General features: G+C 39.1%; 1 protein-coding gene across 1 annotated transcript in view; it reads left to right on the top strand.

Annotated features, from left to right (window-relative positions):
* TMEM45A (transmembrane protein 45A) overlaps nt 1-23,481 on the top strand; it is a 110,480-nt gene that overhangs the window by 69,957 nt on the left and 17,042 nt on the right. Inside the window, exons 2-4 of the mRNA XM_007453195.1 lie at nt 3,849-4,040; nt 5,200-5,412; nt 6,773-6,957. Coding sequence (XP_007453257.1) covers nt 3,851-4,040; nt 5,200-5,412; nt 6,773-6,957 — 588 coding nt within the window. The 5' untranslated portion in view covers nt 3,849-3,850. The remainder of the gene's footprint in view (nt 1-3,848; nt 4,041-5,199; nt 5,413-6,772; nt 6,958-23,481) is intronic.

Here is a 23,481-nt window from a genome sequence, read left to right as displayed (position 1 = left end):
AGGATTTGAGTGATTTTTTTCTCTCCACAGTAGAAATGAAATCAAGTGAATGCCATTTTGTTGCCAGGAGCAACTGGATCTGCTTGGTCCCTTAGCCAGGCAAATACAACAAGCTGCTTCGACTTCATTTTGTTTGGGTCTTTTAAACAGAGAAAGACTGGAAGCATCAGAGTGTTTCAGATTAAAAGGCTAAAGATACAGAAGTTCTATAACTGATGTAAGAACAAGGAGTCATTTCTTTTTTTAATTTATTTACTTTTTTTGTTGCAGTGTGTGGGCCTCTCATTGCAGTGGCTTCTCTTGTTGCAGAGCACGGGCTCTAGAGTGCAAGCTCAGCAATTGTGGCACATGGGCTTAGCTGCTCTGTGGCATGTGGCATCCTCCCAGACCAGGGCTCGAACCCATGTCCCCTGCACTGGCAGGCAGATTCTTAACCACTGCACCACCAGGGAAGCCCAAGGAGTCATTTCTTATCCCACTCTGCTCATCTCAAAATCTTTCAACTATTCCCCATTGCCTCCCTATCACATCCCAATGGGCTGTGCTGAGATATATTGGTCCATTCAGCCTTTGGGGCAGCAGGAACCTGTTAACTGGTCATAGAGGTGGATTTGGCCTAGAGCTGCACAATTCAGAAATATTCATGTTATCTCCAAGATAGGTAATATGTTTCACGTGTGTGTTCAAAGTATTTATTAGGTAAAAGTAAACATTTAAAAGCAACCACAGTTTTAGTAACTCGGTTTTGGAATTTTCTTCCCTTTTTTCATATACCAGAAGCCTTAAAAAAAAAAAAAAAAAAAAGACCAGGCTCCTAACCTCTGAGAAACCTCACTTACCTGCTTCACAGGCTTTCACAATATAGTGAAATTTCACAGGCTAATGGAGAAGGCAGACTTCCAGTAACTAATCACACAAAGAATTCATTGAAGTAAGAACTGGGTGCTTTGAGAAGGTATAAGAGCGGTCCTCTCCTATCTGGGCCATCAGGGAGGATTTCCCCAAGCAGATAAAACTGAAGAGGCTAGGGGAAGTCAGCCAAGTTTGGGGCAGGAGAGGGTTGACATAAGGAAGCAGAGGCAGTAAGTATCAATAACCAACTAGTTTTCAGGGACATAGGTGGACTTTAGGATGACTTTCACATTTTGGGTTTGGGCAAGTGGGTGAATGGTGGTAACTGGAGGAAAAATTATTTTCTGGTAATGGATGGGTAGATGATTAGTTCAATGGAGGTGTTGTATAAATATCTGATCTTGTATAATAAGAAGAGCTTAGTTACTCTTGTTAAGTTAGAACTTCACAGTGTATAAGGCACTATATAGGTCCAGTGGGGAATAGAAGAATAGATTTATGGTTCCTGCTTTAAAGGAGCTTATTTTTTTATTTTTTTGCGGTACACAGGCCTCTCACTGTTGTGGCCTCTCCCATTGCGGAGCACAGGCTCCGGACGCGCAGGCTCAGCAGCCATGGCTCATGGGCCCAGCCACTCTGCGGCACGTGGGATCCTCCTGGACCGGAGCACGACCCCATGTCCCCTGCATCGGCAGGCAGAGTCTCAACCACTGCGCCACCAGGGAAGCCCAAGGAGCTTATTCTTTAATTGCAGTCAAGGAGTTAAATAACCCCTGAAGATTCTAGTAACATTCTAAGACAACAGCAGGAGAAATGTTATAGGCAGTACACAAATGATTGCTAAGTGAATTGTATAGGTGCTTCTTGCTTTTCTGCAATTGGTATCCAAGTAGAATTGCTCATCTGGTTTTACTCTTGTTTTACTTTCATAGTTTGAGATGGGTTGAGGATAGCATGAGCTTGTTTAATAATACTGTGGGTTATTTGCTTTGGAATAACTCATTTTAATTTTAAATTTGTCTCATTTTACAGAAGAGGAAGCTAAGGCATGAGAGGTTAAATAACTTTCCCAAAGTCATGTAGCTGGTAAATGGTAAAGTTGGGATTCAGAGCTAGTCAACCTGAATCCAAAGTCTCCTCTCCTCAGTTTTTAAAAAATCCTATTCTTTTTTTTTTTTTTTTTACTAAATATATCCCCTATCTCCTAATTTTAGACATATATATTGTTTGTAATTTGGTGCCTGTATTTCTGGTTAGATCTTTAGGATAAAGTCCTGGAAGTGGATTTCCTGTACCAAGGAATGTAAAAATTTTAAGGTTCCTTAGAACATATCAAATTCTTTTCCAGAAAAGTTCAAAAAATTTACAGTCGAGATGTACTTTTCAATCCCATGTAGAAACATTTTTCAATTTCACGTGGTTGTCTAAGCCAAGACAAATAAGAGGACTCAGTAACACTATGATAAAGATGGTGGTTAGGATAATGAATCACAGAATCTGTTAGAGCAGGCAGGAACTCCAGGTGTCATCTAGGCCACCTCTTTCTTTATTAATTAAGAACCAAGGCTCAGAGAGCTTAAGGGACATAGTCCAAACCATACGTCTAGCAGAGTCAGAGTTAGGATAAGAAGCTGCTCTTAGCACTGTGTGATACATTGAGTCAGAGTCTCTTGGATGGTATGGTTGATTCAGGGGTGTGCTGAAATGTCCATTTGGGGTCTCAATTGGAGATTTAACAGACTTTTAGTGTTTGAGTCAGCTTCATAGTTCCCCCTTGAAACTTCACAATTGTGTCAGAGGGATGTGGAAGTAACTCAGAGGGATCTGCCCCGAACTGAGAGATCCAGTACCCACCCAAGGAGATAAATCCCCTGAAATCCCCTTTCATGAGTTCTCCTGCATCTGGCCTGATTCTGAATTCTCTTTTCGTTATTCTGTAGATTGTACAATATGTTTGAAAAAAGGGCTGCTCACATAATTCAAAACTCATATAATTCAAAACTGGTTTTCTATAGCACTGACCAGAAAAGAAGGAGGATATTTCTGTTTTTTATTGCTTGATCATGTAGCAATAGTGTAAACAGAATTTACAAATTGATTTGGCTTGGTATCCCTCTGGATAGGCTGGGTTAAGCTGTTAAACCTCAACATTTTAATGACTTAACACAATAAAGGGTTGCTTCTTGCAAAAATCTGATGCAGGCTTGTTGACTGTCTTCTATGTTGCCGATGTGCCATGCCAAGTTTGCCAAAGCATGGGAAAAGAGAGTTAAAGGAACCATATAGTCTATTAACTGACTCAGCCTGGAAGTGACAAATGCCACAGTCCATTGGCCAGAACTAGAAACGTGGTTCTGACTCGAATGGAGAAGAGGCTGGGAAAAGTGCATGGAAGAGTACACAGATACTTGATGAGCACTAATGGTCTCTTCCACACACTTGATGCTTGATACTTTGAAATTACCTACTTAAAATTTTTTGTAGGCAATTTCATATCATTTCAAGTTTTAAGCATAAAGGTAAAACTTTCCTGTTACTTTCTTTCAAATATGCTTAAAGTGTAAGTGTTGGATGAGTACACACTATCATTTTTAATAGATCTTTTGAGCTCCCTGTTAAAAACAATGAAACTTTTCAAAAATAGTTGTGAGATTTAGGTAAGTCATTTCACTTCTCTAAACCTGAATCCCAATTGAAAATGTGACTTAGCCCCTCATTCATGGGTATGTTGTGAAAATTAGATTAGAGATCACATGTAAAGCACTTGACACAGTGCCTAGAACAAGGTAAGTGTTCAACGAATGTAGATTTTTCCTCTTTTTGGTATTGTTGATATTGTAATGGATCTACAACTGTCGACAGTAATACTGGATCCTCTGACTCAGAGGTGTATCCATCATCATCAGAAGATAGTGTACTTTACAGGAATAAGCGATGTTTTGGCCAAATTCTGGAAATGAAATGTCTTCATCTTCTATATGTTCTTATTTTGGTAGTCATGGGGAATTTCAAAGGCCATGCTCTCCCTGGAACCTTCTTCTTTATCTTGGGGATTTGGTGGACAACAAAGTGCATTCTGAAATATGCCTTCAAAAAGCACAAGCGGACTTCCTACCTTGATTCCAAAGTATTATTCCACCGAGTAGAAATTTTGGAGGGAATCATAATAGCTGGAATGGCTTTAACTGGTGAGTGACCCTTTTCTGTGTTCTGTCTGCTTTTTGGGGTATTTTCACATGCAAAGAGAAGATTCAATATCAAAACAAGAAATTGCTAAAATAAAATTTTTATTCAAAAATACCCAAATACATATTCTAATTGTAATTTCTATCTGATATAATTTACTAGAAGGTGATACTCCATGTTTCTACAAAGGGCTATTCCTTAATGAGTTAGTCATAGCAATTAACTTGCCTGTCCATTCAAGGTGAATTTCCTTTATAGAATTAGTTGGAGCCTTTAAAATAATTTTATATCAATTATTCTGATGTCTGAAAGAGTAAACTCTATCAGAAACCATTTTTCAAAATGACACCAAAATAATCAAATGATTATGGGAAGGCTTCAGTAATAAATCATTGCTGATAGGCTGTCCAGACGGTCAGGCTGAAGAAAACTTATCTCCTGCACTCATCCTCTTTGTGTGATTACTAAATTAGAGAGGGAGGTTGGGCCAGATGATTGTAAGGCCTTTCCATTGGCTCTATGATTCTGTAAAAATGTTCTGTGTTTTTAAAGTTTTAAAGAGAGGAATTTTGTTGCCAAATTCTATAGATTAATAAATAAAGCAGCATCTTCAAGAAAGCTTAAATGTTTGTGTAACTGACTAGACTCTATGCTGTATCTGTCTGTGCTTTCTCGGTTATCCTTAATTGGGGAGAAGCTGAACTCTAGCATTTTAATCCTGAACCAAGCACAACTCCCTACCCAAAGACATAGTGTGTAAGAAGGAAGTAATCAGATGCCATAGAACTAATCTCACAAATCTAAATCCAAAAATTACTCAGGATTTATCTAGTCATTAAATTAAAATAGGAACTAAGACCATCAGTGGAACTGATCAGGGAACTCAGTGGAACTAAGATCATTAGCTTTGAAGATCTGAAATAGCTGTTTGACTAAATTGGCCATCTTTGACTAAAAGTGATTATCCAAACCAGTATTTGAAGCTCTAAAACCAGCCTAAAGAACCAGTGCTCAGCTGTTAGGGAACAGCCCTGAAAGATGAATCAATGTCATAAAAGGGCACTATATTGGACTAAGCAGTAGGCTGATCCTTCTGCATCTTCCTGCTTTCTCAATAAAGTTATGGAAATCTTGCTTAAAATGTGATATGTCCCTCCGTAGGCATGCTTGGAGAACAGTTTATTCCTGGAGGACCGCACCTGACCTTATATGACTACAAAGAGGGCCAGTGGGTCCAACTCCTGGGCTGGCATCATTTTACCATGTACTTCTTCTTTGGGCTGCTGGGTGTGACAAACATCTTATGTTCCACCATCAGGTCACTTCCTGCCTCCTTTACCAAGTTAATGTTAGCAAATGCCTTATTTGTGGAGGGTAAGTATGAGTATTTTCATATACCTTTCACTATTATTGGACATTTATCTAGCACTTTACAATAATACTCCTTTAGTGTCCTGCAGCCTTGATCCACACGGCCATCTGTTTGGGCCATGGTGAGCTATTGAGATGTCCTAGACAGGATGCCCAAGTTTTTCCTTCCCTACTGACTCATTTTGTATAGCTGGACAAGCGCAATCATTCAATGTGTTTTATTCACATTTCACATCTGTCTTAAAGAACCACCTACCATGGTTATTTATCTCTGGTTTATCCTGGAGATTATCATTATTTCCATCTTTAACATGTGAAACTGAGCTCAGAGTAGTGAAGCATATATATCCTCAAACGAGGAGACCACTCACAGCAGAGTAGCTTCCATACCTACAAACTAGCCTTTTTAATATTGATATAGTAAAACTCCACCATTACATGATAAGCAGGGTCCAAAAAATTCAGTCACAGAAAAATGAGGTCCTAACATTTTTTTGTTCAGTTGGCCTCCCTGTTACTGTATAAGGAAACACTGAAAACAAGTATTTATTGATTTGTTTTCATTTATTTCATATGTAAAGGATAGATTGATCATAGAACTGAAAAAGCCCCCAGTTATCAGGAGGCAGTCATTTCCTAACGTCCACCTTGCCTCCCACCTCTAAAGGTAAGAGCTTTTGCCAAACGCTCTTTGAAAACAAGAGCTAGATAAAAGTTGGGCACCAACAACTAAGCATGATTCTCATTATCTCAGGATGTTACCATGTTTTGAATGAACATCCTTTCCTCCTCAACCAAATGCAAAGAATGAAGCTGAAGCCGGAATCTGTCCATGGGATTAAAAAATGTAGCTAGCTGCTACTTCTTGGGAGCTTCCAGAGAATCTTGTCATACCCATCAAAGTGCACTTTTATGATTTGTGTGTATATCTGCTGCCTCCAGTGGACTGAATTCCTTAAGGCGAGGCTTTGTCTCATTCCTCTGCCTATTCACCCTAACTCCTGCTGCCCTACCCTCATCATGCTTATTATTCATCCTTTCGCATAAAAGGTGCTTTGAAATATAGTTGGTTGAAAATGTCATAACATATTGGAGGAGAGAATAAAGGTTGGGGAAGGGAAAAGGAGATTTCAAAGATTCCATCCTAAAGAGGTAGTGGTGACTCCAAAAATGGCAGAGGTTTCCATTTTTGTGGGAAGCAGTGGGCACCTGATATTTTGGACAAAGAAATGTGTGTGTTTGTAAAGTTGTGTGTCGAGAGAGAGAGAGAGAGAGAGAGAGAGAGAGAGAGAGAGAGAGAGAGAGAGAGAAACAGTAGGTAGTTTCATCGAAAAAGACAAACTATTTTTTCTCCTTGTATCAGGTTTTGTCTTCTACAATCACACTCATGGTCGGGAAATGCTGGACATCTTTGTGCACAAGCTTCTGGTCTTGGTCATCTTTTTGACAGGCCTGATTGCCTTCTTGGAGCTTTTCATACTGACCAATATAACTGTGGAACTTCTGCGGATAAGCTTTTTCCTACTTCAGGGAAGCTGGTTCTGGCAGGTGAGTTGGGCCTCCAATTAATGTACCTGGTATCTCCACTGATAACCTTCTGTCTTTGATTGGTGGGTGTTTTGCTCTAGAACCCAGAGACTTCCTTCTGATGTGCTGCTGGTAGTGAGAATGTGGACCTTTGAGAGGTGATGTTTCTTTGACTGGCCCTGTGGCGCTGGTGGGAGCGGTGATAGAGCAGGTTGGGTGTGTACATTTTCATCACACACCTGAGTATCCATTTTGTAGGAACTCTGAGCCAGTGCTTTTAGCTGGAAGCAGTTCCTGATGCTAAAGCAGCTTAAAGCCTAATGGGTAATAAGCTCAAGAAACATATGGAAGGCAGGAAAGGGAGGAAATTATTATGTATTGAGAAACAACTATGTGCTGCCACCGTATGGGACTTTTACACGCTCATTGTTTCATTTTGTCCTCATGATGACTTGGACGTTAGGTAATATCATCCCCAATTTACTGACAAAGAAGACTCAGAGAGACCAAGTTACTTTCCCAGGATCACGCAGTAATGGAGCTAGCACCTAAATGTGGGTCTGTCTGACTCCAAATCCCAGGCACTTTCCATTTTACTGTTGACTCCCTAACGTTGCAGTGTTGAAAACATGTATTCCAATCAGTGAACATATACTTTATAGAGACTGATAAATCATAATCCAACATACATATATAGATGTAAAGAAAGTCTGGGATGAAAGGTGAATGTGGTTTAATCAGGGAAGATTTCTTAGAGATTTTTAGTCACTAAAGTGCAGGGATTTGGGATGAGGAGGTTATTCCAAGGACTTGCATTTCAGCGAGGAGTGGTAAGAAAGCACTGGTAGGCAAGAGGAAGAGAAACATCATGGTCAAAGCATCATGGCTAGGAAAGATGTGATATTTAAGCTTATGGGGGACTAGAAAGGCTGTTGGAGCAGAGACTAGTAAAGAGAGGACTAGATTCAGGACTTACTTTTATTTAAAAAAAATTTAATTAATTAATTAATTTATTTTTGGCTGTGTTGGGTCTTCGTTTCTGTGCGAGGGCTTTTTCTAGTTGTGGTGAGCGGGGGCCACTCTTCATCACAGTGCATGGACCTCTCACTGTCGCGGCCTCTCTTGTTGTGGAGCACAGGCTCCAGACGCGCAGGCTCAGTAGTTGTGGCTCACGGGCCTAGTTGCTCCGCAGCATGTGGGATCTTCCCAGACCAGGGCTCGAACCCGTGTCCCCTGTATTGGCAGGCAGATTCTCAACCACTGCACCACCAGGGAAGCCCAGGGCTTATTTTGAAGGAAAAATGATATAGAAAAAATAACAAATACCTTATCATGTGATAAAATTGATAATTGGTGAATTTAACCAGTTGGTATACAGAAGTTGTTCTGTGAGATTATTTATCATCTGCTGGGAAGCGAAATATAATGGCATGTAAAACATGATTATGTATTCTATATCTCTTGATTGGAATGTTTTGCTATGTACATGTATTGCCAATTCAAAACTAAAAATAAATTTAAAAAAATTTAAAAGTGATAACTTCCTGTCAAGATGACACAGTGAGTTTATGCTTCAGTGTATCTCCTCTGCTTCAAATATATAACAATGACACATAAACTATCAAAAATACCTATAAAATAAAAAAGAAATCAAAAGAAGAGAAAAGTAAATGAAAGTAAAAGAGTAAAAAATATGTAGTTGCAATTAAACAACAGAAACAAAAATAGGGCACGCCACCTGTGGGCCACACACAGAATAGAAATGCAGAGCCAGAGTAGAGCTGCGCTGCAGGCCTGCGGGCTCCAGGTCTAGGGTAGACATGGCAGTTGGTTCTTTGGCTCCAGGGGAGCTAAAAGGAAATTGAAGGGTTCCTCTTAATGTGGGGATAAAACCAGGTTCTTGGAACTCTTTTTAGTTATATGTTTACATATTCTCTACTCCTAATTGCTTTCCATCCATTGGATCTTTCACTTTCTGATAGAGGTCTGTTAAAATTTTATCTTATAGTTATGGATTTGTTAATTTCTCCTTATTTTCAATTTTTTCTTTAATGTCATGAGGCTGTATTCTGCTTCTCCCCTCCTAGATTTTTGAGTTGAATGTTCACTTATTTTCAGTTTTTCTTTTTTTTAAATAAATATGCCTAAGGCTATAGAATTTCTTCTATACACTACTGTAGCTACCTCCCGTGAGATTTGGTGTGTGGTAGCTTTCACTCTTGGGCAACTTTTTTTTTTTTTTAACATCTTTATTGGAGTATAATTGCTTTACAATGGTGTGTTAGTTTCTGCTTTATAACAAAGTGAATCAGTTATATATATACATATGTTCCCATATCTCTTCCCTATTGCATCTCCCTCCCTATCCCACCCCTCTAGGTGGTCACAAACCACGGAGCTGATCTCCCTGTGCTATGCGGCTGCTTCCCACTAGCTATCTAATTTACGTTTGGTAGTGTATATATGTCCATGCCACTCTCTCATTTGTCACAGCTTACCCTTTCCCCTCCCCATATCCTCAAGTCCATTCTCTAGTAGGTCTGTGTCTTTATTCTCTTGGGCAGTTTTGAATGTTGCATTTTCTATGTGCTTTCCTTTTTAATGTATGAGTTATTTAGGAGTGCACTTTTCAATTTCCAAAAATATTTTTTCTTTTTATTATTTATTTTCAGTTCAATTGCTTTGTATGTGTTCTCTTTGAAATGTGTTGGGACTTCCTTTGGGACATAGCCCAATGTCAGTGGTAGTAAATGTTCCATGTATCTGAAAAGAAAGTATATTCTGTCTTTGCTGTGTTGAAGATTCTACATATATTTACTAAATCAAGTTTCTTAAAGAGCTAAATATTCAAATAAAGAAGTTAGAAAGTAAGAAAAAAGGGGAGGGCTTCCCCGGTGGTGCAGTGGTTAAGAAACTGCCTGCCAATATAGGGGACACGGATTCGAACCCTGATCTGGGAAGATCCCACATGCTGCGGAGCAACTAAGCCCATGCGCCACAACTACTGAGCCTGCGCGCTAGAGCCCATGAGCCACAACTACTGAAGCCCATGCACCTAGAGCCAAAGCTCCGCAATAAGAGAAGCCACTGCAATGAGAGGCCCACGCACCGCAACTAGAGAAAGCCGCGTGCAGCAACAAAGACCCAATGCAGCCGAGAATAACTAATAAATAAACATATATTAAAAAAAAAGTAAAAAGGGGAAACACAAAGAGAGTTGAAGAAAGGAATAATAAAGATAAGAGCAGAATTAATGAAACTAATTTGAGTTCCATTAATAATTAATTAAATATCAGAGGGAGGAAGTTGTGGGCTGTCACTACTGAGAATAGGTTGGCTTAATTTTGTCCCTTTTGGCAGATAAATAATCTTTTCACATTTCCCCAGGAGCTTTTCTAAGGAAGAGATATGAGGTTAAAGTCTTGGGGCATAAATCTGAGATTATTTAAAAAATTTTCCAGCCATCATTATGTCTAGACTAGTATCTTTCTTTACCTGGCAGCCAGACTAAGTAACGTTTGGGACTTAAAGGAAAATGAACATTTCATACCAATGCAAACACACACACTGGCAGGAAATGAAGCTTTAGCCATAGTACATCTCTTCCCCCACCCCCTCCCTGTTAGATTCCTCTGAAACAAAAATGTTTCAGGGACTTAGGTGAATTTATTATGCTTCCATGTTTTGTTGCTATGAATGTTTATGCCCAAAACTCTATCTCAAGCTAATACTATTACATTGTGATTTCCTTTTCACCATATTTTTTTCTCTCGCTACTTCTCCATACATGGTTAATATTAAGCACAATACTAGCGCTTAAACAATATATAGACAGATTAGAGAAAAGGTACACCTAGATTCTTGGAACCATAAATATGGAGAGGTGAACTGAATGAGGCAAATGCTCACAGTGGCCATTTTTAAAATAACTCATCTATAAATAATTAGGTAGTAGACAAACCTGGAGGGAATTCCCCTCCCAACCTATTAAAAATGGTTTCTTTCCTAAACCACATTACAGCCAAATATATTTTCTCAAAAACCTAACCATGATGCAATTTAAAAAAGAAAAAAAAATCCCTTGGGTCCATTTATTCCATGAATCATGTTTTCTGAGTCTGTGTGTGGGACAATATTTCTAAAGCTCACTTTTGCGCTTTGTCATTCTCAAATTCCCACCCTTCGTTGTCAGAGCCATGGCTCAGAGAGAATCAGGAAATGAGGAAGACACATTTGCTGCCTTTGCTTCTCAAGATGTTGGACAATTGCTTCAGCTGTACCTCCCAGCTCCACTAATCGCACCAGAAACTCCCATGATCCCCAGATCTCTAAGCCCAAACTAAAACCCAGCCTTGTCTTACCTTTAAGAACGATAGTAGTTCATTTGAAAATGACAAAAAGACCCAACTAAGCAGCAGTGGTCTGAGGTCTGATATGGTAGATCAAACACTTGCTTAGGCTTATAGTGTTGAAATAAGTGACTGGAAAATAAGAAAGAAAACACTAGGAAAGTCAAACTAACGTATAGGTAATGGGCCCTGGCTGGATGCCTATTAGAGAAGATAATTATTTACATTTTAAATGTGATACTAATGAAGCTTAAACTAGTCAAAAACAGATGTTCAGGAGTGACATACAAGATATAGCAAGAAAAAAATCCTTTTTCAGACCTTTTTTTCCTAGGAATTTTATATTAGGAAGGAAATTAGGACAGCAGATGAAAGAATAGTGACTAACTTTTACATTTAAAGGAAGATTTAATGGGTTGTGGCATTATCTGGCCTTAATTTTCAACTTTCCTAATTTACTTGGGTTTAGCCTGAAGTGACTTTCCAAAGGTTTCTATGGCTTTCAGTATAATCACATCTGTTAACTCTGTTCACAGGCTTCACAGTGGCCTTCAGTCAAATATTTAGCATTCAGTATATTAGGCTCTGAGGATCCCAGTGAGATTAGCAGTAGAGGGTGCTCAAAGTTTCTCTTTTCCTGGTGTAAAACAGTAAATACTTTGGTAAAGTTGATGATGACTGAGAGATTTCATTTTGGAAGCTCCAAAAAAGAGTTGTGACTATGGCATGGAGGGAGAAGTCTGTGAGCCTCCAGGTAAGGCAGACTTGGGTCTGAATTCTGGATCTACCATATTAATCACATGACCATAGACTAGCTATTCTGTGTGCTTAAGATTTCTCAAATAAAAAATAGAAATGATGAGACTCATGAGACTGTTGCTTGAATGAAATATTCCAACCTGAAAATACCTTATGCCTTGAGGAGATATTGTTAATTCCATAGGAAGAGGGTTGAGAAAGCTTCCAGAAGAAGGTAAACTTGAGTTGGGGTTTGAAAGATGGATGAGAGTCACCAGTGTGTCCAGGCTTGAGCTTTAGGACAGTTGATACTCTTCTGCTTATTTCAGCCTTAGCTCCTTCCTGTATTAGTGTCCTAGGGCTGCAGTCACAAATTCCCACAAGCAGGAAGACTTAAAACAATGGAAATTTATGCTTCACTGTTCTGGGAGATGGAACTAAGAATCAAGGTGGCAGCAGGTTGATTCTGTCTTGGGGGCCCAAAGGGAAAATTTGTCCCATGCTACCCTCCTAGTCAGTTGCCAGCAATCCTTGACTTGGCAGCATGACTCCAATCTCTACCTCCATAGTCACACCTGTGTGTTTCTGTGCACCTGTGTCTTCATATGGACTTCTTATAAGGACACCCATCATTAGATTCAGGGCCAATTCTGATCCAATATGACCTCATCTCATTTGGATGACATCTACAAATAACTTATTTCCAAATGAGGTCACATTCACAGGTATCTGGGGTTAGGGTTTCAACATGCCCTTTTAGAGGGCACCATTTAGCCCACAACAACTGCTAAGTCTTCCCTCTGGGAGCTGGAGCAAATCGCTCCCCAATCAGGGGTAGATGGGTGGTGTGGACGGCATTGAAGGAACATAGGTGACACTGATAGGTGGGAACTGGAGAGCTAGTCCATTGTGCATTAAACTCGACGTTCCTAAAAGGCCCTTTCTTGACCCAGAATTTCTCTGTCATCCTCCCTGAATTGATGAGAGAGGAGGACATGAGAGGCAGATTCTCACGGTCCTGGCACCATAGCTAAAATGGCTGGGCCCCCTGAACTGAGAATTGACTACATGACTTCTTGTAGGAAACTTGTCAGTTTCCTTCTTGTCATTTCCAAACAGTGAGCACAGAGGAGCCAGCAAGTCTCGCTTTCTTACAGGGCCTTCAGAGACCTGGGCTCTGGTCACTGTGGTCTCCACAGTGAGCTTTCCTAACAGTATATAAAGGGGTATTGCAAAACACGGATATGTCCAAACAGCAGGCAAACTAGCTGGGTGGCATTTTCCTCCTGGAGTTTCTGGATACTGTAGGTTCAGATCTCTAATCTAATGACTGATCTATCTTTTGCCAGTGGTGTTAACTCCTCATTCCTTTAGAACGTTACCATGTCCTAATTCAGAATCCCCAGCCCTTGGTGGGTGAGACACAGCAGCAATGACGCAAATACTTTTGTAACTGTTTGGAGATGGAAGGGCAGGCTTGTGCATTATTTAGTTTTCTTATCTCTAAAATAGAGACAACAAAGGGATTCTGTCTCCTGGGATGTAGAGAAGGGCAGGAAGGAGTTATTACAGAGTACCTTGCTAATTTCAACTCATGATATTTTAGAAAATTTTATGAATGTGACATTGGTTAATAAATAAAATGCATAGCACCAGAGAAAAAATAAAGATCTCAGGATTGCTCCTCTTGGTCAGGCAACTACCAACCTGAATGATGAATCGATGGAGAGCACATGTTGTGGCTCATGCTTTGGAAAAAAAAATAGAAATATTTCTAATTTTAGAAATAAGCTGAGACTGCAGACTTTTGTGTGTGAAGTTCCCTAATTTTTAAATGTTGAAAACTAATTCAAATTATTTTAAAAAGTGCAGACCAGGCAAAGCATGTCTGTGATGCAGATGTGGCCCAGGGTCTGCCAGTCTCTAATCTGTGTTTTAAGGGTAAGACAGTACCATGTCTTCATGGGACCGACTACCATCTCAGTACTGATTGTTCAAACCGTATCAGAACTGCTGAGATGACTCACATGGACCCTGTTGTCCAGGCCACTGTCCTTCATACTGCTCCACTGAGAACGGCTAAATGATGAAAGAGAGTGTGGGGTAGAAGAAAGAACACACAGAGTTTTGCAGCCAGACGCTCATGGTTTGGAACCCTGTCTTAGTCATTTGGCCATTTTGCAATGTTGGGGCAGTTACTGAAGTCTCTGAGTTCCAGTTTTACCCTCTGTAATACGGGGATAATGATACCTTCTTCCTGGGGTTGTTGTGAGAATGAGAATTACTGTGAAGTTTATGTGTATGATTGTGGTTAAAGTGCCTGACACATGGCAGTACATCTACCAAGTGGTACAAATGGCAGTTCTCCTACCAACTAAAGGGAATCCTTTAAAATGGGAAACAGGAACAACTGATTAAGGCACAAATCTTAGCTTTCCCCGATTTATTCACATTACTTGAAATTTCAAACAGAAATGGTTTCATTCAATATTATAAACTAAATCCTTTTTTTTCCCCTGTAAGATTTCATTTATTAGATGTATGATCAGGAGCAAATCACTAAACCACCTAATTTTCTCATCTGGTTAAAGAGGATAACAATACATTAACTTGGGATAATAGCACATTATTGGGGACTTCCCTGGTGGCACAGTGGTTAAGAATCCACCTGCCAATGCAGGGGACATGGGTTGGAGCCCTGGTCCGGGATGATCCTACATGCCACGGAGCAGCTAAGCCCGTGCGCCACAACTACTGAGCCTGCGCGCTAGAGCCCATAAGCCACAACTACTGAAGCCTGTGCGCCTAGAGCCCGTGCTCCACAATGAGAGAAGGCACCGCAGTGAGAAGCCGGCACACCTCAATGAAGAGTAGCCCTCACTCACTGCAACTAGAGAAAGCCTGCACGCAGCAATGAAGACCCAATGCAACCTAAAAAAAAAAGACCACATTATTGAAGGCCCATAGTAAGGAAACCTCCTAAGGGCCATAGTAAGGAAACCACTGTAACTGACACATAGTTATCTAATATGATAGACATTTGTACAATTATCCATGTAATTATCTTGGTTTTGTATTTCATTTGGATCTAGAAACCTGACATCTGTTCCTCTATCTATCTACCTATCATCTATGTATCTTAATTTTTTATTGGAGTAAAATTCATATAACATAGAATTAACCTTCCTTCCTTCTTTCCTTCCTTCCTTCCTTTCTCCCTTCCTTCCTCCCTCCCTCCCTCCCTCCCTTCCTTTTCCAGTTTCATTAAGGAATAATTGATGTACAGCCCTGTATAAATTTACAGTGTACAGCATAATGATTTCACTTACCTAATGAAATGATTACCAAAATAAGTTTAGTGAACATCCATCATCTCATGTGGAAACAAAATTAAAGACAAAGAAAAAAATTCTTTTTCCTGTGATAAGAAATCTTAGAACTTACTCTAACTTTCATATATAACATACAGCAGTGATAATTCTATTGATCATATTGTACATTATATTACTTATTTATTGTATAACTGGAAGTTTGTACCTTTTGAGTGCCTTTATCCAATACCTCTTCCTCCCACCTTCCACTTCTGGTAACCACAAATCTGATCTCTTTTTCTAAGAGTTTGTTTGTTTGTTTTTGAAGTATAATTGAAAAATAAAAATAAAAATTTTAATTGTTAGTTCCTCATGCACAACATAGTGATTTGATATTTCTATACATTTCAAAATGATCACCACAATACTCTGTTGCCATCTGTCACCATACAAAGCTATTACATAATTATTGACTATTCCCAACACTGTACATTTCATACCTGTGACTCATTTATTTTGTGACTGGAAGCTTGTACCTCTTAATCTCCCTCACTGATTTCTCTCATCCCCCCACCTCTCTCCTCTCTGGCAACATTTTATACATTTTAAAGTGTATAATTCAGCAGCGTTTAGTACATTCACAGTGTTGTGCAACTATCACCTCTATTTAGTTCTAAAACATTTTCATCACCCCAAAAGGAAACCACGGATCCATTAACCAGTCATTTCCTTTTCCTCTCCTCCCAGTCCCTGGTTACCACTCTGCTTTCTGTCGCTATGGATTTACCTATTCTGGATATTTCATGTAAACAGAATCATGCAATATGTTACCTTTTGTGTCTAGTTTCTTTCTCTAACATAATGTTTTCAAGGTTCATCCATGTTGTATTATATATTAATATGTCACTTTTTATGGCTGAATAATATTGTGTTGTATGGAAAACCACACGGTGCTAATTCATCATCAGCTGATGGACATTTGGATTGTTTTTAACTTTTGGTTCTTGTGAATAATGCTGCTATGAACATTTGTGTAGAAGTTTTTGTTTGAATACCTGCTTTCAATTATTTTGGGTATGTATAGTACCTAGAATGAAATTGCCAAGTCATGTGATAATTCTATATTTAACTTTTTGAGACACTGTCAAATTGTTTTCCACATAGCTGTACCATTTTACATTCTCACCAGTGATGTATAACAATTCCAATTTCACCATATCCTTACCAACACTTGTTACTTATTATTATTATTACCATCCTAGGAGGTGTGAAGTGGTATCTCATAGTGGTTTTGATTTGCATTTCTCTAATAACTAATGATGTTCATAATTTTTTCTGGAGCTTATCGACCATTTGTACACTTTCTTTTGGGAAATGAGTCTTCTATTCCTTTGCCCATTAAAATTTTTTTAGCTTTTTGTTGAGATTTAGGAGTTCGTTATATATTCTTGATATCAATTCCTTACCAGATATATGATTTGCAAGGATTTTCTCCTATGCTGTGACTTTTTCATTTTCCTGATTGTGTCCTTTGATGCACAAAAGCTTTTTTTTTTTAATAGCTAAGCTTTTTTTTTTTCTTCTTCTTCTTCTTCTTATTTTTTTACATCTTTATTGGAGTATAAACGCTTTACAGTGGTGTGTTAGTTTCTGCTTTATAACAAAGTGAATCAGTTATACTTATACATATGTTTCCATATCTCTTCCCTCTTGCGTATCCCTCCCTCCCACCCTCCCTATCCCACCCCTCCAGGCGGTCACAAAGCACCGAGCTGATCTCCCTGTGCTATGCGGCTGCTTCCCACTAGCTATCTACCTTACGTTTGGTAGTGTATATATGTCCATGCCTCTCTCTCGCTTTGTCACAGCTTACCCTTCCCCCTCCCCATATCCTCAAGTCCATTCTCTACTAGGTCTGTGTCTTTATTCCTGTCTTACCCCTAGGTTCTTCATGACATTTTTCTTCCTTAAATTCCATATATATGGGTTAGCATACGGTATTTCTCTTTCTCTTTCTGACTTACTTCACTCTGTATGACAGACTCTAAGTCTATCCACCTCATTACAAATAGCTCAATTTCCTTTCTTTTAAAGGCTGAGTAATATTCCATTGTATATATGTGCCACATCTTCTTTGTCCATTTATCCGATGATGGACACTTAGGTTGTTTCCATCTCTGGGCTATTGTAAATAGAGCTGCAGTGAACATTTTGGTACATGACTCTTTTTGAATTATGGTTTTCTCAGGGTATACGCCCAGTAGTGGGATTGCTGGGTCATATGGTAGTTCTATTTGTAGTTATTTAAGGAACCTCCATACTGTTCTCCACAGTGGCTATATCCATTTACATTCCCACCAACAGTTCAAGAGTGTTCCCTTTACTCCACACCCTCTCCAGCATTTATTGTTTCTAGATTTTTTGATGATAGCCATTCTGACCGGTGTGAGATGATATCTTATTGTAGTTTTGATTTGCATTTCTCTAATGATTAATGATGTTGAGCATTCTTTCATGTGTTTGTTGGCAATCTGTATATCTTCTTTGGAGAAATGTCTATTTAGGTCTTCTGCCCAGTTTTGGATTGGGTTGTTTTTTTTGTTACTGAGCTGCATGAGCTGCTTATAAATTTTGGAGATTAATCCTTTGTCAGTTGCTTCATTTGCAAATATTTTCTCCGATTCTGAGGGTTGTCTTTTGGTCTTGTTTATGGTTTCCTTTGCTGTGCAAAAGCTTTGAAGTTTCATTAGGTCCCATTTGTTTATTTTTGTTTTTATTTCCATTTCTCTAGGAGGTGGGTCAAAAAGGATCTTGCTGTGATTTATGTCATAGAGTGTTCTGCCTATGTTTTCCTCTAAGAGTTTGATAGTTTCTGGCCTTACATTAGGTCTTTAATCCATTTTGAGCTTATTTTTGTGTATGGTGTTAGGGAGTGATCTAATCTCATACTTCTATATGTACCTGTCCAGTTTTCCCAGCACCACTTACTGAAGAGGCTGTCCTTTATCCACTGTAAATTCCTGCCTTCTTTATCAAAGATAAGGTGACCATATGTGTGTGGGTTTATCTCTGGGCTTTCTATCCTGTTCCATTGATCTTTCTCTTTTTGTGCCAGTACCATACTGTCTTGATTACTGTAGCTTTATAGTATAGTCTGAAGTCAGGGAGCCTGATTCATCCAGCTCCGTTTTTCGTTCTCAAGATTGCTTTGGCTGTTCGGGGTCTTTTGTGTTTCCATACATATTGTGAAATGTTTTGTTCTAGTTCTGTGAAAAATACCAGTGGTAGTTTGATAAGGATTGCATTGAATCTGTAGATTGCTTTGTGTAGTAGAGGCATTTCACAATGTTGATTCTTCCAATCCAAGAACATGGTATATCTCTCCATCTATTTGTATCATCTTTAATTTCTTTCATCAGTGTCTTATAATTTTCTGCATACAGGTCTTTTGTCTCCTTAGGTAGGTTTATTCCTAGATATTTTATTGTTTTTGTTGCAATGGTAAATGGGAGTGTTTTCTTGATTTCCCTTTCAGATTTTTCATCATTAGTGTATAGGAATGCCAGAGATTTCTGTGCATTAATTTTGTATCCTGCTACTTTACCAACTTCACTGATTAGCTCTAGTAATTTTCTGGTAGCATCTTTAGGATTCTCTTTGTATAGTATCATGTCAACTGCAAACAGAGACAGCTTTACTTCTTCTTTTCCGATTTGGATTCCTTTTATTTCCTTTTCTTCTCTGATTGCTGGTGCTAAAACTTCCAAAAGTATGTTGAATAAGAGTGGTGAGAGTGGGCAACCTTGTCTTGTTCCTGACCGTAGTGGAAATGCTTTCAGTTTTTCACCATTGAGGACAATGTTGGCTGTGGGTTTGTCATATATGGCCTTTATTATGTTGAGGAAAGTTCCCTTTATGCCTACTTTCTGCAGGGTTTTTATCATAAATGGGTGATGAATTTTGGCAAAAGCTTTCTCTGCATCTAATGAGATGATCATATGGTTTTTCTCCTTCAATTTGTTAATATGATGTATCACATTGATTGATTTGCATATATTGAAGAATTCTTGCATTCCTGGAATAAACCCCACTTGATCATGGTGTATGATCCTTTTAATGTGCTGTTGGATTCTGTTTGCTAGTATTTTGTTGAGGATTTTTGCATCTATGTTCATCAGTGATATTGGCCTGTAGTTTTCTTTCTTTGTGACATCCTTGTCTGGTTTTGGTATCAAGGTGATGGTGGCCTCGTAGAATGAGTTTGGGAGTATTCCTCCCTCTGCTATATTTTGGAAGAGTTTGAGAAGGATAGGTGTTAGCTCTTCTCTAAATGTTTGATAGAATTCGCCTGTGAAGCCATCTGGTCCTGGGCTTTTGTTTGTTGGAAGATTTTTAATCACAGTTTCAATTTCAGTTCTTGTGATTGGTCTGTTCATATTTTCTATTTCTTCCTGATTCAGTCTTGGCAGGTTGTGCATTTCTAAGAATTTGTTCATTTCTTCCAGGTTGTCCATTATATTGGCATAGAGTTGCTTGTAGTAATCTCTCATGATCTTTTGTATTTCTGCAGTGTCAGTTGTTAGTTCTCCTTTCTCATTTCTAATTCTATTGATTTGAGTCTTCTTCCTCTTTTTCTTGATGAGTCTGGCTAATGGTTTATCAATTTTGTTTATCTTCTCAAAGAATCAGCTTTTAGTTTTATTGATCTTTGCTATCGTTTCCTTCATTTCTTTTGCATTTATTTCTGATCTGATTTTTATGATTTCTTTCCTCTGCTAACTTTGGTGTTTTTTTGTTCTTCCTTCTCTAATTGCTTTAGGTGCAAGGGTACATTGTTTATTCGAGATGTTTCCTGTTTCTTAAAGTAGGATTGTATTGCTATAAACTTCCCTCTTAGAACTGCTTTTGCTGCATCCCATAGATTTGGGGTCATTGTGTTTCCATTGTCATTTGTTTCTAGGTATTTTTAAATTTCTTTTTCGATTTCTTCAGTGATCACTTCATTATTAAGTAGTGTATTGTTTAGACTCTATGTGTTTGTATTTTTTTCTACAGATCTTTTCCTGTAATTGATATCTAGTCTCATAGTGTTGTGGTTGGAAAAGATATTTGATACAATTTCAATTTTCTTAAATTTACCATGGCTTGATTTGTGACCCAAGATATGATCTATCCTGGAGAATGTTCCATGAGCACTTGAGAAAAATGTGTATTCTATTGTTTTTGGGTGGATGTCCTATAAATATCAATGAAGTCCATCTTGTTTAATGTATCATTTAAAGCTTGTGTTTCCTTATTTATTTTAATTTTGGACGATCTGTCCATTGGTGAAAGCGGAGTGTTAAAGTCCCCTACTATGAATGTGTTACTGTCGATTTCCCCTTTTATGGCTGTTAGTATTTGCCTTATGTATTGTGGTGCTCATATATTGGGAGCATAAAAATTTACAATTGTTATATCTTCTTCTTGGATTGATCCCTTGATCATTATGTAGTGTCCTTCTTTGTCTCTTCTAATAGTCTTTATTTTAAAGTCTATTTTGTCTGATATGAGAATTGCTACTCCAGCTTTCTTTTGGCTTCCATTTGCATGGAATATCTTTTTCCATCCCAGAACTTTCAGTCTGTATGTGTCTCTAGGTCTGAAGTGGGTCTCTTGTAGACAGCATATATATGGGTCTTTTTTTAGTATGCATTCAGCCAATCTGTGTCTTTTGGTGGAATCATTTAGTCCATTTACATTTAAGGTAATTATCGATATGTATGTTCCTATTCCCATTTTCTTAATTGTTTTAGGTTCGTTATTGCAGGTCTTTTTCTTCTCTTGTGTTTCTTGCCTAGAGAAGTTCCTTTAGCAGTTGTTGTAAAGCTGGTTTGGTGGTGCTGAACTCTCTCAGCTTTTGCTTGTCCGTAAAGGTTTTAATTTCTCCATCAAATCTGAATGAGACCCTGCTGGGTAGGGTAATCTTGGTTGCAGGTTTTTCTCCTTCATCACTTTAAATATGTCCTGCCAGTCCCTTCTGGCTTGCAGAGTTTCTGCTGAAAGATCAGCCATTAACCTTATGGGGATTCCCTTGTGTGTTATTTGTTGTTTTTCCCTTGCTGCTTTTAATATGTTTTCTTTGTATTTAATTTTTGACAGTTTGATTGATATGTGTCTTGGTGTACGTGTCCTTGGATTTATCCTGTATGGGACTCTCTGTGCTTCCTGGACTTCATTAACTATTTCCTTTCCCATATTAGGGAAGTTTTCAACTATAATCTCTTCAAATATTTTCTCAGTCCCTTTCTGTTTCTCTTCTTCTTCTGGAACCCCTATAATTTGAATGTTGGTGCGTTTAATGTTGTCCCAGAGGTCTCTGAGACTGTCCTCAGTTCTTTTCATTCTTTTTTCTTTATTCTGCTCTGCAGTAGTTATTTCCACTATTTTATCTTCCAGGTCACTTATCCGTTCTTCTGCCTCATTTATTCTGCTATTGATCCCATCTAGAGTATTTTTCATTTCATTTATTGTGTTGTTCATCATTGTCTGTTTCATCTTTATTTCTTCTAGGTCCTTGTTAACTGCTTCTTGCATTTTGTCCATTCTATTTCCAAGATTTTGGATCATCTTTACTATCATTATTCTGAATTCTTTTTCAGGTAGACTGCCTATTTCCTCCTCATTTGTTAGGTCTGGTGGGTTTTTATCTTGCTCCTTCATCTGCTGTGTGTTTTTCTGTCTTCTCATTTTGCTTATCTTACTATGTTTGGGGTCTCCTTTTTGTAGGCTGCAGTTTCGTAGTTCCCATTGTTTTTGGTGTCTGTCCACAGTGGCTAAAGTTGGTTCAGTGGGTTTTGTAGGCTTCCTGGTGGAGGGGACTAGTGCCTGTGTTCTGGTGGATGAGGCTGGATCTTGTCGTTTTGGTGGGCAGGTCCACGTCTAGTGGTGTGTTTTGGGGTGTCTGTGGACTTATTATGATTTTAGGCAGACTCTCTGCTAATGGGTGGGGTTGTGTTCCTGTCTTGCTAGTTGTTTGGCATAGGGTGTCCAGCACTGTAGCTTGCTGGTCGTTGAGTGAAGTTGGGTGCTGGTATTGAGATGGAGATCTCTGGGAGATTTTCCTCGTTTGATATTATGTGGAGCTGGGTGGTCTCTTGTGGACCAGTGTCCTGAAGTTGGCTCTCCCACCTCAGAGGGACAGCAGTGACTCCTGGCTGCAGCAGCAAGAGCCTTTCATCCACACGGGTCAGAATAAAATGGAGAAAAATTAGAAAGAAAGAATTAGTAGAAGAAGAAAGAAAGAGAGAAAGAAAGAAAGAAAGAAAGAAAGGAAAGAAAGAAAGAAAGAAAGAAAGAAAGAAAGAAAGAAAGAAAGAAAGAAGGAAAGAAAGAAAGAAAGAAGGGAGGGAGGGAGGGAGGAAGGAAGGAAGGAAGGAGGGAAGGAAGGAAAAAGAAAGAAAGAAAGAAGATAAAGTAAAATAAAATATGATAAAATATTATAAAGTTATTAAAATAAATAAATATTAAGAAAAAAATATCAAAAAAAACCGGACGGATAGAACTCTAGGACAAATGGTGGAAGCAAAGCTATACAGACAATATCTAACACAGAAGCATACACATACACTTCACAAAAAAGAGGAAAAGGGGAAAAAATCATAAATCTTGCTCTTAAAGTCCACCTCCTCAGTTTGGGATGATTCGTTGTCTATTCATGTATTCCACAGATGCAGGGTACATCAAGTTGATTGTGGAGCTTTAATCCGCTGCTTCTGAGGCTGCTGGGAGAGATTTCCCTTTCTCTTTGTTCTCACAGCTCCCAGGCGCTCAGTTTTTGATTTGGTCCCGCCTCTGCGTGTAGGTCGGCGGAGGGCGTCTGTTCTTCGCTCAGACAGGATGCGGTTAAAGGAGCCGCTTTTTCGGGGTCTCTGGCTCACTCAGGCCAGGGGAAGGGAGGGGCATGGAGTGCGGGGCGGGCCTGCGGCGGCAGAGGCCGGTGTGACGTTGCACCAGCCTGAGGCGTGCCGTGCGATCTCCCGGGGAATTTGTCCCTGGATCCTGGGACCCTGGCAGTGGCGGGCTGCACAGGCTCCCCGGAAGGGGGGTGTGGATAGTGACCTGTGCTCGCACACAGGCTTCTTGGTGGCGGCAGCAGCAGCCTTAGC

This window comes from Lipotes vexillifer, unplaced genomic scaffold (assembly GCF_000442215.2).
Source record: "Lipotes vexillifer unplaced genomic scaffold, Lipotes_vexillifer_v1.1 scaffold963, whole genome shotgun sequence".
Classification (NCBI taxonomy): Eukaryota; Metazoa; Chordata; class Mammalia; order Artiodactyla; family Lipotidae; genus Lipotes; species Lipotes vexillifer.
The sequence above is the reverse complement of the archived record's forward strand: the minus strand, read 5'-3'. Positions and strand labels throughout refer to the sequence as shown.